Below are 16,217 nucleotides of genomic sequence, written 5' to 3' on the forward strand. Positions count from 1 at the left end.
AAATGATCCACCCACCTCAGCCTCCTGAATAGTTGGGACTCTAGGTGCGTGTCACCATGCCCAGTTAATTTTTGTATTTATTTATTTTTGTAGAGACAGGGTTTCACCATGCTTCCCAGGCTGGTCTCAAACTCCTGGGCTCAAGCGATCCACCTGCCTTGGCAACCCAAAGTGTTAGGATTACAGTGGTGAGTCACTGTGCCTGGACATGACCGGGATTTTTGCCTCCATTTTACAGATTAAAAAAAAGAGGCTCAAAAAATTAAAAAATTAATCAATTAGTTATTTTAAAGACAGAGTCTTGCTCTGTTGCCCAGGCTGGAGTGTAGTGGTGTGTTCATAGCTCTTTGCTGCCTTGAACTCATGGGCTCAAATGATCCTCTTGCCTCAGGCTCTCAAGTAGCTGGGACTACAGGTGCATACCAGAGAACTTCTCAAACTTTTTTAGACATATGGTCTTCCTATTGTGTCCAAGCTAGTTTTAAACTCCTGCCCTCAAGAGATCTTCCTGCTTTAGCCTCCTGAGTAACTGAAAGAATATTTTTTTGATAGATGGTTATCCAGGAAGTCCTTTAATAGTACTTTTAATTATTATCACAAGTGGCAAAATATTTTTGGAAGTTTGAATACTAATTTACTCTCATTTGGTCATGAACCTTGACAGTCTATAAGTAAGTTATTCAGCTTCTGCATATCTGAAACAAGGTGGCTAATAAATCATTAACCACTAGCAAATCTATAACCACCGGACACACTAAACATGGAATATCTTTCATGGTGCATATTTACATTTGTTGCGTACTGATGGAGTTGAGCCGTATATAGTGAGAAATGTTATTAACCCTATCCATACCTTTCTTTTTTGGGGGCTCTACTGCAGTTTGTATTAATCTCCCTCACTATAGATGAACTGCAATGGTCTGTTATAAGTTTAAATCAGGTTAATTTCTACCTTTTAGGTGAATGGAGCAAGAGTATCACCTTGGTTTGTTTTAGTGATTATGATTACTTTTTTCAATGTCATTTTTCGCACTCAGGCATACCAAAATTAAACATTAAGTGCCATTATCATGAGTTCTGAATATAAACACTTGAGGATAGGCAGAATTCTATGATTTATAAGTCTTTTTTTGTACTGTATGTTTTAGATGTTGAAAAGTACTCTGCTTATTAAAAATTAAATTTGTGACTTTTATAAGAAAGCGAATGATGAGGTAGCTGTGAAGAGACCAGAATTTGTCTTCACATTGCTGGGTGTCCTCTTCTTGACTGCTGTGCTTCCTACTTCCAAAGAAAGTTCTAGACCTGGAGTATCATGTTAGTGTCCTGAGGAAATGTAGTTTCTGTAAGGGCCAACTTTCTTCCATCTCCAAAGAAGAAAAAGAGTCAGTTTTCCAAATATGTTTTAATATGCATATCATCCAGGCAGCATAATGTTATATTTCAAAGACAAATTTATCCATTTAATTATTGTTTTAAAAAGTTGGGATTCTCTACATAGAATATATTTTCTGAAATTTCAAGAATATTTTCAGGTAAATTAAGAATTAATTTCTTCTAAGACTACTCAGTGTGTCTCAATCTATTCCATAATATAATCAATGATAAAGATTCACATGTATCACCAAATTCAAGGCAGCTTAGTTGAAAAAATTTGAAACAGCTTGCTGAATTCCTGGAAGAAAATAAAACACCTTTTAAATGTAGGTAAAAAGTATACTGAACTTAAATATTTTTTACTTGAGATCAAAGTTTCTTTTCCAGAATTAGGAGCATCCATATCAAATCATTCTTTAGTTATCTCTAAGGATATTTGGTTCTAGACATTTTCACATGTTAAACAATTAACTTTGCTTGTTGGTGCAAGAAAAGCTTATTTTTGTTACATTTCTTAAGTTCCATCTAAGAACGGCAGATGGGTTTATGGGTTTATCTGCTCTGGTAGCTATCACTAGTGGCTGCTTGCAGTATTACAGTAGGAAGGTTCTGAGGCTCCGTCAGTGAGTAGAGACAGGGTCATGATGAACTGAAGTGTGTCTGAGATAGGCCTCTATGTGTGTGTGTGTGTGTATTGGGGCGAAGAACACAGTCTGCTTCCAAATATTTTCAGTTCTGACCCAAAATGGAACATGTGTTATGCCAACAATTAAAAATCTTTCAGGCCAGGCATGGTGGCTCATGCCTGCAATCCCAGCACTTTGGGAGGCCGAGGTGGGCAGATTGCTTGAGGCCAGGAGTTCTAGACCAGCCTGGGCAACATGGCAAAACCCCATTTTTACAAATAATACAAAAATTAGCCAGTATGGTCAGGCACGGTGGCTCACGCCTATAATCCCAGCACTTTGGGTGGCCGAGGCGAGTGGGTCACTTGAGGTGAGGAGTTCGAGACCAGCCTGGCCAACATGGTGAAACCCTGTCTCTACTAAAAATACAAAAATTAGCCAGGTGTGGTGGTGTGCACCTGTAATCCTAGCTGCTCGGAGGCTGAGGCATGAGAATCGCTTGAACCTGGGAGACGGGGGTTGCAGTGAGCCAAGATCACACCACTGCACTCCAGCCCGGGCAACAGAGCAGCACCCTGTCTCAAAACAACCGAAAACACTCACACACATTCTTCCTTCAGTGTTAATACCAGAGGATTGGTGGCTGAGTAAAAATACTCCCTCGTTGCTGGAGTCAACTATGAGTGAGTAAAGGGGCTTCCTAATCTTACTAAGACCTGCATTTGTCAAGGCAAGACAAAGAACTCCTCTTTTCCATTCTGCAGATGACTTTTATAGCCAAGAAGTATGTTCCAAGCTAGGAGAATTTACCATTTGGTTATTCTGTGGTGGTTTCCTCGGTGGCATGCGTGCTCCTTTGGATGCCTGCAGGGGTGGTCACTGCAAAATCATCGTCTGTGCCACTGGGAGTTGGGAGGCGGCCGGCTGGGGTTCCCTGGATGGCAGGATTTACACCTGCTTGTCCTGCTGGAAGGCTTCCATCCTGGACATCTGGATTAGCCCCTGCCTGACTGGTGGGCAGGATGCCGCCCGGGAACAAGGAATGGATGATGAGGCTCGTGAAGATTTGTGGCTGGAATGAGGGAGGCAAACAGAAAACAAAGTTAAAAGCAACACATTTTAAAGCCTTTTCTTTTTTAAGGGGAGCAAGTCTGGGTAGCAATGGAAAGATGGAGAGAGTAAAGTCAGAGAAGACAGCAAAGACCTGGCATTCCTCAGGGTAAATACTCCCTTGCTCCAGCCTAGTCTGATTCAATACCGGGACTCTTTGCTATGCTCCATTTCCCTCAGAAACGGAGAGCCAGTATCAAGCCAGTCCTGGGAAAAGGAACAACAATTTTTTTTATTATCAGCTGAATCTGGAGGTAGAATTAAGGCAGAAAAATCCATACAATTATGATGGGCTTTATCTCTGTAATTAAACCTAACATGTAATCTTTCTTTTGCTTGTAACATTTTTTTTCCAAAAAAATATGAGATTAAAAATTAATGGAAAAATCGATTCAAGTAGAGTAATCCTGATGACTTTCATCCCTTCAAGTTTTTCTTGATGTATTTTTCAAAGGCATTGGAATATTCAGTCAGAAACATTTATTCTGGCAATTCGGCTATTGTGTGTTCCTTGAGGATAGATAGATAATTCCTGTCTATTGGAGTTTTTTATTTTTAGAGAGATCCTGATCAAGCAGGTCTGGAGCAGGACCTAGCAATCTGCCTTTTTAACCAGTTTTTGATGCCATCCTGATTTGCTGGGCAAGGAATGAAGTTTGGGAAACATTGTGTTACATTCAAGAGATATTGAAACCAGAATTAGACTTACGCTAGATGACAGATAGAAGCAGAGTATAGACGTTTTCAAACTGAGGGTTGTGATAGCCACAGTTTTGAAGTGAAAAAGGTGAGTGGCAGTCATCATTAAATAATAAAACAGGCAGTAGACTAGTAGTGCATTCTATATAGTAAACGTGAATGCTGTTTCATGAATGTGTGTGTGTGTGTGTGTGTGTGTGAAGCTGCATGAAAAATGTAGTTGCTATTGTGATTTGTATTAAAAATGTTTGAAAAACCATTAGTGTAGTAGATTAAAAAATGGCATTGGATCTGGATCCACTCTTTTCTTGTCATTGTTGCCTTTGAGGCGTAAATTACTTAAACTTTTAACCTCAGTTTCTTTATCTGTAAAGCTGGGTCAAAAATATCTGCTTTGTGCTTTGGGGAAGATTGAAGGCAACATATGTAAAGGATCTGCTAAAGTCCTGGTTATAGAAGAACCTCAGTAGCTGGATATGGATGTTCATGTATCAGTGTTGGCAAAACAGACACTAGCCCCATTACGTGATGATTATTTAGGGACAATATAGAAAATATCTACATTTTCCATAATAGAAAAGCTATTGAATAACTGTTTCCAAATATTGCCTCAATTCTGTACCGTTGTCATGTTTAGATATCATGTTAATTCAAGTTGTTTTCTCTAGAAAAGAACCTATGGAGGAATGCATTGAAGTGTCTAGCAGTGGTGATATTAACTTTATTTAGGTACAGCCCTCCAATTATTTATGTGTGTAGAAAGAGTTCATCACTATCTGATGCTGGAAAAAGATATATTGTTCCATAAAAATTAAAAATCCAAGTCAAGGAATTTAATCTTTCCTGTAAAAAGTTAATATTTATATTATTCTACATTTGTATACATTTCAATAGTTTATAATCCTAGATTGCAATCCTTATGAAGTTAAAAAATGTGCATTGCCTTTCTGGATAGAACTGAATCTGATAGCAATAAATTGAAATGAAAGCTAAGTCAAATTAATAGAAAAATAGCTGGAGAAGTATGATAAAATCCCCAAACAAAGAGAGGATAATCTAATGTAAGGAACTATAAAAATGTTCAATTCATTGTAGTACACACCATATTCAGGATTTATGGTCAAGAGAGACTATATGAGGACAGAAAACATTGTGATAGAAGTGAAAATAATTTGAAATAGTATTAATTTTTTTTTTTTACCAACTCCTCTGAGCTTAGGATAGTGCCCTAAAAGCAAAAAGATAAACACAAACTGTTAGACACATTTTAATATATTTGTAGTAATATATGTACAACATGACTGGGAAACTTAAAATACTTTCAAAGCTTATAGAGATTTTGCATTTCCAATAAAATGTTAAACTGCCTTATGATCTATATTACAAAACTCAAGTCAGTATATGATGGGAGACTGCTAACATTCATTCTTTGAGTAATACGACATCATCTCCATCCAAAAATTATATATTTTTCTATCATTAAGTGGATGTTCATTGAAGAAAACTTAAGCAGAAAGCAAACTCTTGTGATTATCAGTGTCCATACAGTGCAAAGTACATTGAAAACCTCACAACTATCTAGTGAATTGAGGTGAGAATAAATATTTCACACCAAGGTGATTTAAAATCAAGACAATATTAAGCATAATTTTACCTGGGCTCCAAGTTGTGTGACAAAAATTGGTAACATCTGAAAAAATTAGAGAAAAATTCATTCAAAAGTTCTGGAACATGGCATAAATATTGATACTTTTTTTTTTTTTTTTTTTAGATGGAGTCTCGCTCTATTGCCCAGGCTGGAGTGCAGTGGTATGGTCTCGGCTCACTGCAACCTCCGCATCCTGGGTTCAAGCGATGCCTCAGCCTCCTGAGTAGCTGGGATTACAGGCGCCTGCCACCATGCCTGGCTAATTTTTTGTATTTTTGCTAGAGACCGGGTTTCACCATGTTGGCCAGGCTGGTCTTGAACTCCTGACCTCGTGATCCGCCTGCCTCAGCCTCCCAAAGCTCTGGGATTACAGGTGTGAGCCACTGGGCCCAGCCATTGATAACTTCTTAAAAGGATACAGTATCTGTTAAACAGATATTTGTTACTAATGTATTATCTATAATCATAGATATAAATTCATAGATCTGGATAGGAGTTTGGAACTTTTCCAATTTGTAAAAAGAAGATCAGTCCCAGAGAGATTTAGAAACCAGTTCAAGGTAGCACATTGAGAAGATAGAAGTTAGTAAACTGGATGAACGAAAAAATAATTGGTCTCAAGAAATCTCCAAACTGAAAATTATTTCAAGTAACAATAACATTAAAATTTACAGATTTCTTTCATATGGCATCTCAGAAGACACATTAAAACATGTGATGGGTATTTTCAAATATGAGATTTCTTGAGGCATAGATATTTAGTCTTGTAATAGTTGCCTGGACATTTTGCTGTTAAAATAAGGCAATTATAGGGAATATTGCTCAGTAACCCGTGACATTGGCATAGCTCTTAGAACTAGGCAAGAAATAATTCAAGGGTCACTGATAACTAAATATTATAAATTTAGTTATAAAAAGATGAAAAAGATTTGAGTGAGGTGTTGGCATGCTCCAGTACTCTCTGCTACTCTGAGAACTGGCCTGAAGTTTGTCAAAGAAAGCTAAGGTTTTAAAAATTTATTCTTATTTCTATAGAAAATTCAAAGTGTCAGGAAAGTCATCAAAATGGGACTCTTAATTTCATAATTACCAAACCAGAAGATTTGAAAGTCTTATGAAATAGACTCTTAACTATTATTTCCCAAGACAGTTGGTGCAGGAATTATGGAACTATGGAATGTCAATAAGGAAAAATTACATACATTTATGAAAAAGGCTTACTCACAATCAGGTGCTTGTCTACTGACAAAAAAAAGGGCAACAGAACAGGAACAAAAAACCCAGCTAGCCTTCATGTTGGCAATGGGAAAGTGGTTGGTACATTTTGGATTTAAGAGAAGATGAAATGGAATTTCTTCTTTAATGGGAAGTTGGAATGGAAAGAACAAAAAGATAAAAAGAGGAAAGCATAGATGTCTACGTAAAAACTGTAATGAAAGGTAATCTAATTGTTTACCAATATTATGATAAAGGAGACTTTTTTCTTAGTTGTTGGTAGAGAAATTATTTGAAATTGTAATAGCTAACACATTGCATATTTACTATGCGGTAGGCATTGTTTTGAGTGTTTTCCATATATTTACTACTTGATCTTTGCAATAGCTGTAGAGGAAGGTTCTATTGTAATGCCCATTTTAAATTTTGAGCAAATTGAGCCACAGAGTGGTTAAGTAACTTGGCCAACATCATGTAAGTAGTAAGTGTAGAGCTGACATTTAACCAGAAATCGTGTGGTTCTAGAGTTCACCAACATGGTTCAACTTTCTTTGATAAATGCGAGCCACCAGTAGGTGTCCGGGTTGTGGCAGAGATAATAAGACACTCTGCACAGGGAAAGGCAGGGTAGGAGGGACTAGAGCTGCCCAGGGGAAGGTCAGGTATGGGCACCCTTGGTGGTAGCATGGCCTAGAGACATTGAAGAATTCCCACAGCAAATGGGGACTGATTTACAATATTGCATAGAGAGTGTACAATGTGAAACTCTCTATACTGAAACTTTTGTAGCATCTCCAGGCTCCACTAATGCCTTGACTTAGGAGGATACTCTCTGGGGAACGTGAAGATGTATTAAGTCTACCTTCAAGGTAGGCAATCGGTATGTAGATTATACTATGATCACCCATTACAGAGAGTCTCTTTTTGTTTGCATCTTAAATCTTTTTCAGAGGGTCACTTTTATAATCCAAGTTTTTATTATCAAGATACTTTTTGTGTCTTTGGCCCCAGAAATTCTATTCCTAAGAGTTGGTCCAAGGAAATAGTCACTGGAATACTCATAGACTTAGTCACAAGGATGCTTACTGTAGCGTTGTTTATAGAAGCAAAGACTTTGGAAAAATCCCCAAATTTTCATAATAAGTAATTTAGTATACCATGGAATACTAAGAGGTCATTAAAAACAACATTGTAAGTGAATATTTTAAAACATGAAAGCTGTTGAAAATATATTTGTGGAAAAAAGCATGTTACAAAACATTAAATATAGCAAAAACATTTTCTTTAAAAATATACATATAGAAAAAAGACTGGAAGGACATACTCTAGAATGTTGACGGTATTTGATTATGGCTAATGAGATTCCAAGTGTATTTGATTTTAGTTTTTGCTTATATGTAAATTTTAGAAAATTTACATTTCCTAAATTCTTTATAATTAACATATATTGCTTACACAATAATAAATGCTTCTACAAAAAATTAGACCATTATGTTGAATAGTGGGGACTGAGGTCACATGTTGGGGAGAATAAGTTATCTACAAACAACTTAGTCTTGCTGTGAAAGGATTATTGTATTTTCCTCCAGAGGCATTCTTTTCTTTTTCTTTTTTTTTGAGACAGAATTCCCCTCCATCACCCAGGATGGAGTGCAGTGACACAGTCGTTGCTCACTGCAACCTTGACCGCCTTTGCTCAAGCAATCCTCCCACCTCAGCCTCCCGAGTAACTGGGACTATAGATGTGCCCCACCGCGCCCAGCTATTTATTTTATTTTATTTTTTGTAGAGATAAGTCTCACTATGTTGTCCTGGCTGGTCTCAAATGCCTGGGTTCAAGTGATCCTACTGCCTTGGCCTTCCAAAGTGCTGGGATTACAGCATAGGCCACTGCACCCAGGCCCTCTGGAGCCTATTACGCTATTTAGAAAAGTTTCAAGAAGGTAAAAATTTGGAATTTGTTCAATGTTAAAATGCAAGCACTTCAAAAACAGGTGATGCCTTAAGTTTATATCTTAGTGTAAGAGGATTTTCAGGGTTTTTTTTTTTTTTTGAAAGCAAGTGATAGTGGGAGGTGGTAAATGGTAAATGCTCAAAAGTCCTTGGGGACTTTCAAGGGGGAATTAAAAAAAGGGCACAAAAATGGGAAGATTAGATTTGCTGAAGATAAACTTTATCCACCTCTTAATTTTTCTTTGAGATGATCTTGGTCACCCAGAAAGTCTTCAAGAGAAAACGATATGCTAGAAAAAATTCTAGGATCTCTCAACTTCCCCCCATATATTTTTCACTTTTCAATCTTCCCCAACTTTTCAAGATTTCCTGTTTTCCATTAAAATTATATTCTAGAGAGGTTGTGGTGTAGCATGGTCAGTTCTCTGGGTAAGTTTTCATGAATTTTCATTAAGAACCAGATTGTCAAATACTGTTCTATGTTCAGTAGAACATTCGTCAGCTAATAATCCGGGCAAAATTTTCAAGAAGCTTTAAAAAATTCTGTTTCTACTGTAGGCTTTCACCTGAGAGAAAATGCTCTCTAATGTTGAAACTAAAGTCCAGCTGTTCAACTTACATGTGGTTGCAGTTGCTGTTGTAAATTCAACACTCCCAGGGTCAATGGGTGGGCCTGGGTACCAGATGTCATTCCTGCAGCAGGATTTAACTGTAGGGCAAGGAAGAAGACTTTCATTGTATTTTTTTTTTTTCAGTTTGGATATTTAGGAAACTAAAATGTTTTTACTAAATGTAAAATATATTTAAAGGAAGGATTTGCTATATAAATACATAGTATTCTATTGCATGTATACTTAGACACAAAGATGAAATTTAAAGACTTATTTAGTCTGCTGGTACAACCACAGGGGCTATTGCTAACTTTTCCCCTGTTAAGTTTTTCTTTGGCATTTAACCTCTTCTGTTTGAGAATTACTTAGTTGATTTATTTGTATCCTTGCTTTCCCTTTTTGGCTGCAAGAGTAATTGTTCCTGAAAATTTTCTGATAGCTGTTTTACAATTAAGAAATTAACTCCTCTAGGTTATGCGTGAAAATTATGAGGTTCAGAATACATATTTTGTCTGGAACATGAACTATATTTAAATTTGACCACTAAAAAGTCCACTTTAAGTCAGGAAAGAAACTTATTTTTCTTCCCAAACAGATTATGCAGGTATTCTGTGAGAAGACTGAAGATCTGTACAGATATTCTATAAGAAGACACTGAAGATTTTTCTATCTCTTTCAGTTTGCTCCTGTCATTGGGGGTGATAATAGCAGTGATAGTGTTTATGTGGATGTGGGGATGCTGTAGGGGCATTAAGGAAGGTATGATGGAGGAATTGAGAGAGGAGGAGAAGAGGATAGAGAAACTGGGGAAGGAAAGAATTAGATCCATTTGTTTAGAGACTCTCTTGCTAAGAAAAACTTAATGATGTCCAACTCTCTTGGACTCTTCTCTCCTCTCTTTCAACTTATCTAGGTGAATACGTATGTGTGTGTTTTCATTTGTGGATATACACATCCATATCCATGCTCCCCCCACCATAACATTAGGCATTATATTTATTTCACAATGGGTATTAAAATGATATAAAAGATCACTTACCAGATGCAGATCTGGCCCCAGTGTGAGCATCTGTGTTAATGGTATCAGACTTAAAGAAGGAAAGACCTGCAGGGGATTAAAAATGATGTGTGAGACAAGAGGTTGCCTGCTTCCCTTACTCTGTCAGTGATGGATAACCTCATGTAATTGACACTCCTGTCAGAAGTGGATTTATCATGAAAGTAAATAAAGATGAAGCCTCGGGGCCTTTTAGTAGCATTGCCCTGTTTGTGGCCCCGGGAGGTCCCCTAGCTATGTCTCAAGCTTACGGTACTTATCAGCTTCAGAAAATTTGTGATTTACTCTTATTTCTTATCACATTATAAATATTTATTTCAGTACTTAATTTTACATATCTAATTTTGTATTCTTTTTCTTAAAGAGGGTTCCCAAATTGTATAAGATTCAGTCTCCTTAAGAAGGGGGAATAGTTCTTGACTTGAGTGTTCTGTTGACTAAGGAGAAGACTTTAGACTCTAGTGTTATCTGATTGTACTACTTCACAAAATGTAGAAGTAGGTAAGCCACGGTCCTTCATGGTAGAGGAAGAGTTGAAGTGGGAGGGAGCGTAGTTGCCGAAAGATATTGCAGTTTTCAAAAGTATTTACGCTTTGAAGAAACAGATTAAATAGCAACACATCAACACATCAACAACAATGAAACTTTACAAAACCAGGAGGAAGTCTGCAGTTATTTTTTATAGATCACCTCTGATTCCCTGCTATTGCTAGCAAATACTGCATATGATAATGCCATGGTACCTCAAGGCCATAGATGACCAAGCTTTGCAAATAGACATAGTTATTCCTTTTCAAAGTTGACTAGATTTCACTGCTAAACCAAATTATTATTTAGATAAAAGGAAAAAGAATTAAAGTGCTTTACTTTTCCTATGCAAATTTTTCAGAAAATTATATCAGTTCTTTTCCCCACTCCCAAATGAAAAGCCTCTCTCTCTTGTTCAGTCTTGTACAGTCTTCATGTAAATTTTGATTTGAAACCTACTAGTCTTAATGTGTTTTCTTTACCGGTTTGTACACGTTCCCTATTGTAGGACTCTTACCTGATTTGACTGCTGTTGGTTTGGTAGTGTTCCCTGATCCGGAGCCATTTTTGTGGGAGGGAGTCCCAAAGCAGGTTTGAGCTGCTTTTGTGAAAACAAATACATATTTGATGAGGCAGGAATGTGTTTAAGATTTTGTATCCATTTATATCCAGGTTGCCCCCAATGCAAAAATGTCTATATTAAGGCTTTGAGTATTTTAGAGGAGTTTAATTCCCTGAAACATTATGTGCATGGTAATTGTAGAGTGGAAAAATGTAATTGTAGAGTGGAAAAATGCCAGCCCAGGAGGGGTGGGATGGTGTGGGGGCACAGGGGCTGGGATGCACCTGAGCACCTGGGATACCTTGTATTGGTTCCTGGCTCCCATTTCTTTTTTTGTACCTGCCTTTATCTTTTGCCAGGACATGAATATATAATCTGTACGTTAGCTCTGTGCGCATTTGCTTTTTCTCAGGGCTTGAGGTAAGCTGCCGTCATTCTTACTACCTTTTCATGAAGCTTCCCACTTTTGCCATGCCTGCCACATCACTCTTGTAACAGAAGTTCAGTTTTCTTTCTGGCCTGGATATTTTATTAGTGTATTAAAAATCACTGAATTTTAGATATGAAAATATTCCTCCTACACATTTGGTCTAGTTACATTATTTTGTCTAATAGATGAGGCAACTGATGCTTACGGTAAACTGCCCAAGGTGACATCGTGAGCAGCAGAGCCAGTGGTAGATCCCTGTAAGTGCTCTTAGTCTCCAAATAAAAATGCTTCTCTTTTGGCAGGTTGACCAAATCTGCTTTTGCTCCTGGAGGCATCCTGGAAGGCACAGGGGTGGTGTCCTCTGGCTCTGCAGCAGATCTTGAGTCATCTAAGGTTACTCTGGAGCAGTTCTGGTTTCACATTGGAGTTTCCCCTTAGTGATGAGGCGAGGTTGGGGCTGGGCACCGTGGCTCACACCTGTAATCCCAGCACTTTGGAAGGCCAAGGCAGGAGGATCACTTGAGGTTAGGAGTTTAGGACCAGCCTGGCTAACATGGTGAAACCCTGTCTTTACTAAAAATACAAAAAGCTGCTTGGGAGGTTGAGGCAGGAGAATTGCTTGAACCCAGGAGCAGGAGGTTACAGAGCGAGACTATGTCTCAAAAAAAAAAAAAAAGAAAAAAAAAAAAAGAAAAAAAAGGAGAGGTTGGTATTACCTGTTCTAGGAGGTCCCTTTCAGCTTTAAGATTATGTATATATTTCATAAGTAAGTCTTTTCATCTCCCACGATCTATTGTTAGCATAGCAGCCAGAGTGACCCTGTGAAAATGATAGTCTAATCTTGTCGCTCCTCTGCTCAGTCCCTGCAATGACTACCATTTTTTTTCTTTTCTTTCTTTGCCTTTTTTTTTTTTTTTTTTTTTTGGAGATGGAGTCTTGTTCTGTCATCCAGGCTGGAGTGCAGTGGCGTGACCTCAGCTCACTGTAACCTCCACCTCCTGGGTTCAAATGATTCTCCTGCCTCAGCCTCCTGAGTAGCTGGGATTACCAGTGCACACCACCACATCCAGCTCATTTTTGTATTTTTCGTAGAGATGGGGTTTCACCATATTGGTCAGGCTGGTCTTGAACTTCTGACCTCAAGTTATTTGCCCACCTTGGCCTCCCAAAGTGTTGGGATTACAGGCGTGAGCCACCGTGCCTGGCCAACGACTGTCAATTTCACTCAGAGTAAAAGCCAGAGACCCTACAGTGGTCTACAGGGTCTTCATGATCCGGGCCCCCAGTAGGTCTCTGATCTTTCCCACCTCATTTCCTTTCCCTCACTCTGCTCTGGCCATCCAGCTTTTTTGCTGTTTCTGGGACAGGTAAAGTCCATTCCTGCTTCAGAATTTCGCCTCCACCTGTTCCCTCTGTCTGGAATGTTCTTTCCCTAGACATTAGCTTCACTCTCTCACCTGCTTCTTTATTGAGGCCAAACCTGACTGCTGTCCTGAATATGCAGCCTGCCCCTTCTCCACTGTGCACACCAGCCTGCTCCATCTCACCCTGCTCTGGGGTCTTTTTTATGTAGTGCCCACCACCTCCTATCCTGTCATGTGACCTACTGATTTAGACTGCTCACCATTTATCATGTGTTTCCTTGCTAAAATATAGACTTCACACGGGTGGCAACACTGTGGTTTATTCAGTGATCTATCTCAAGAAGATAAATCCATGTCTGGTATATAGTAAGCACTCAACAAGTATTTGTTGGAGGAATAAAATCTTATTTTCTTCTAGGGCCTTCACCTTTCTGTGACTTTGATTTGTCTTATGTTTGTTTTTTCTAACATTATATTTTCCATCTGATACTTTTCCTCAAACTTTTGATCTACTGAAAATAATTGCTAGGCTGTTGTATGTGTCCACATTTGCAAATGGATTCACTCTTTATAACTTTATGCTAACTCAGTAAATTCATTTACAAATAGTAAAAAATACCTTGTCTATGTGTCCTGATGTTTCATTTGGTATTGTTTCTAGACCGAAGAGATGTTTCAGTGTCGCCTCCCTGCTGCCCTGCCCCACTAACTCTCTAGCTGCTCTCATTGTCTATTAGCAATTTGCCATAGCCTACACAGCAGGCCTGCTCCACCCCAGCCCACTTCACATGAGAGTTGCGCTCCTGGAAAGTTTTGCTTATTTTGAGTTTTCACCAATTATGTGGTAATTTAAATATACTAAAGAAACTGTATTTTGAAGAATCTTTTGGTAACTGTATTTGGCGAAGCGAAAGAACCATTTATTCTATAAAAAAATTAACTTCATACTTTACCTTGTTTAGGAAATTAAACTTTTACAGAAAACTTCTTTCAACGGGGACACACACACACACACACACACGCACACACACACACGTATATATTTGGGATAAAGTAAGAAGGAGGTTGGCTACTGTATCTTGTTTCATCCTTCCCCTGTGTAATCCTACCCTGTTCATTTCCTTCACATAACTCATCACAGTTATTATTTATAATTTAACATTTCTTTAAAAATCATTTGAGTAAAAAATAAAAAATTGGCAAGAGATACTGGTAAAAATAAAAAAGTTAAAAAAATAAAAAAATTGATTAATGTCTACAATCCTTGTGAACACCATGAAGGATCATGCCCTTTTTTTCCTTCTCACTATTGTTTCTTCAGCACCTAGCACAATGTCTGGCATATATAAAGTTTTTAATAAATATTTGTTGATTGTATGAATGGATGCCGAAGTTTTGAGTAAGCTTGAGGCCCAACTAAGTATGCTTTCTTTTATTCTGTTATTTTATAGCAAGTATATTGTAATTTTTTTCTTAATGGTCTTGAACCATCTTGAACAGTCAAAGAGAAGTCCACCTAGAGATCCAAACCATTCTTCTCTATGTGTACAAAATAATGGAGCAAATGTTGGAGTTCTAGTGCTTTTTTATTTTTTCCTGTTATATGTGAATACTATTTATGATGAAATGTTCTAAGTCAAAAATTTTGATCATTTTAATCATATGCCTTTGGTATCATATGTTTTCGTGGTCTTTTTTTAGAATTTATACTCATGAGCAAATAACTAGTTGCCAAGAAAAAATTTCTTTTTGGAAAATAAAATAATCATCCACTTAAGGCATTCATTTGTCTCCTAATTTCTAGCCTATTGCTCTGCCAAAATAATTGACCTTTTACCACGATGGAGTGGATGCATTTAAAAAATACAAGTACATTGAAATATGTACCAACAACTTATTAGCTTGTCATTTTCTGCCTTGCAAAATAAACACTGGACACTGTCAGGGAATGAGTCACAAAACAGAGCAGTTTTGATGGAGGGCAGGAGAGAGGTAGGTCTGCAACTAGAGATGCTGTTGAAGCTGGTTGGCATATAAAACAAACATAACATACTTACTGGTAATGACTGAGTTGATCCTAGAAGGCAAAACAGTAGAATCATAGTCTTCATGTTTCAAATTGCTGCCTACAATAATAAAACAGTGTTACTCTTCCACTGTATTTTTTTCCTTTTAAGAGAAAATGATACTTTAAAAACGAATGTTCTACTTGAAACATGGTCAATTAATGTTACCTTTGTGTCCAGGAAGCAAAATGTATAATACTTAAGGTCCAGTTGATTTCTCAAGTTTACTCTGGTGAAAAATTTTACCCTTCAATGATGTATGTGTTTGTAGAAGAAATTTAAACTCAGTTCCAGGAGACTGGAAACTGAGAGACCAATCAGGATTTAGCTGTCTGTTAAATCATTTGGTTTTCTTCATTTCCCAACACTTCATTAGGTGGGTTATTAGCTGCAGACATGATATTACCCAATGTCTACCATTTGAATAGAAGGTGTTTCAGGGAGACATACCTTATGTAATTAAAAAAAGATGCAGACAATAAAATAATTTAAATGCTTCTTCACCTCCCTCTTCTTCCCAAATGATTTCTCAGATGTACGTGTTTTATCATGTAAGTATGAACACATAAATCAAACATCAAAATATAGGGTTCTGTGCATAGTTAAAAAATGAAGTCTATTATATAGATTGCTCTGGAACTTACGTTTCCTTACCAAATATGGACAACTTTGTGTGTTAGTACATACAGGTTTATTTTATTTAATGGGTACACAACATTATATCATATAACATTTCTTTTTGATGGACATTTAATCCATTTCCATTTTATTTTGTAATTACAAAGGTGTCACAAGCACCATTCTTATAGAACCTTTTTTTCCACACATGTGGGAGTGTTTTTGTAGGTGTTATTCTTAGAAGTAATGTATCAAAGGATATGTACATTATACGTTTCAATAAATATGGCCAAATGGTGAATGGCTTGCTTTATATTAAACAGGGAAAATGATACTATTACCTAAACAAAACA

The 16,217-nt window shown here is 37.4% G+C and overlaps 1 protein-coding gene across 1 annotated transcript; it reads right to left on the reverse strand.

Moving 5' to 3' along the window:
- Nucleotides 1–1,386: 1,386 nt before the first annotated feature.
- On the reverse strand, nucleotides 1,387–15,291 carry AMTN (amelotin). Its single transcript, XM_025386761.1, has 8 exons — nucleotides 15,238–15,291; nucleotides 11,342–11,425; nucleotides 10,279–10,344; nucleotides 9,248–9,337; nucleotides 5,467–5,502; nucleotides 5,014–5,040; nucleotides 2,814–3,075; nucleotides 1,387–1,675 (listed from the first exon to the last, which is right to left on the reverse strand). The coding sequence occupies exons 1-7, from the start codon at nucleotides 15,289–15,291 to the stop codon at nucleotides 2,821–2,823; spliced, it is 612 nt and encodes a 203-aa protein (XP_025242546.1). The 3' UTR covers nucleotides 1,387–1,675; nucleotides 2,814–2,820.
- Nucleotides 15,292–16,217: the final 926 nt, after the last annotated feature.

The sequence above is a fragment of the Theropithecus gelada genome, chromosome 5 (genome assembly GCF_003255815.1).
Source record: "Theropithecus gelada isolate Dixy chromosome 5, Tgel_1.0, whole genome shotgun sequence".
In the NCBI taxonomy this organism is placed as follows: domain Eukaryota; kingdom Metazoa; phylum Chordata; class Mammalia; order Primates; family Cercopithecidae; genus Theropithecus; species Theropithecus gelada.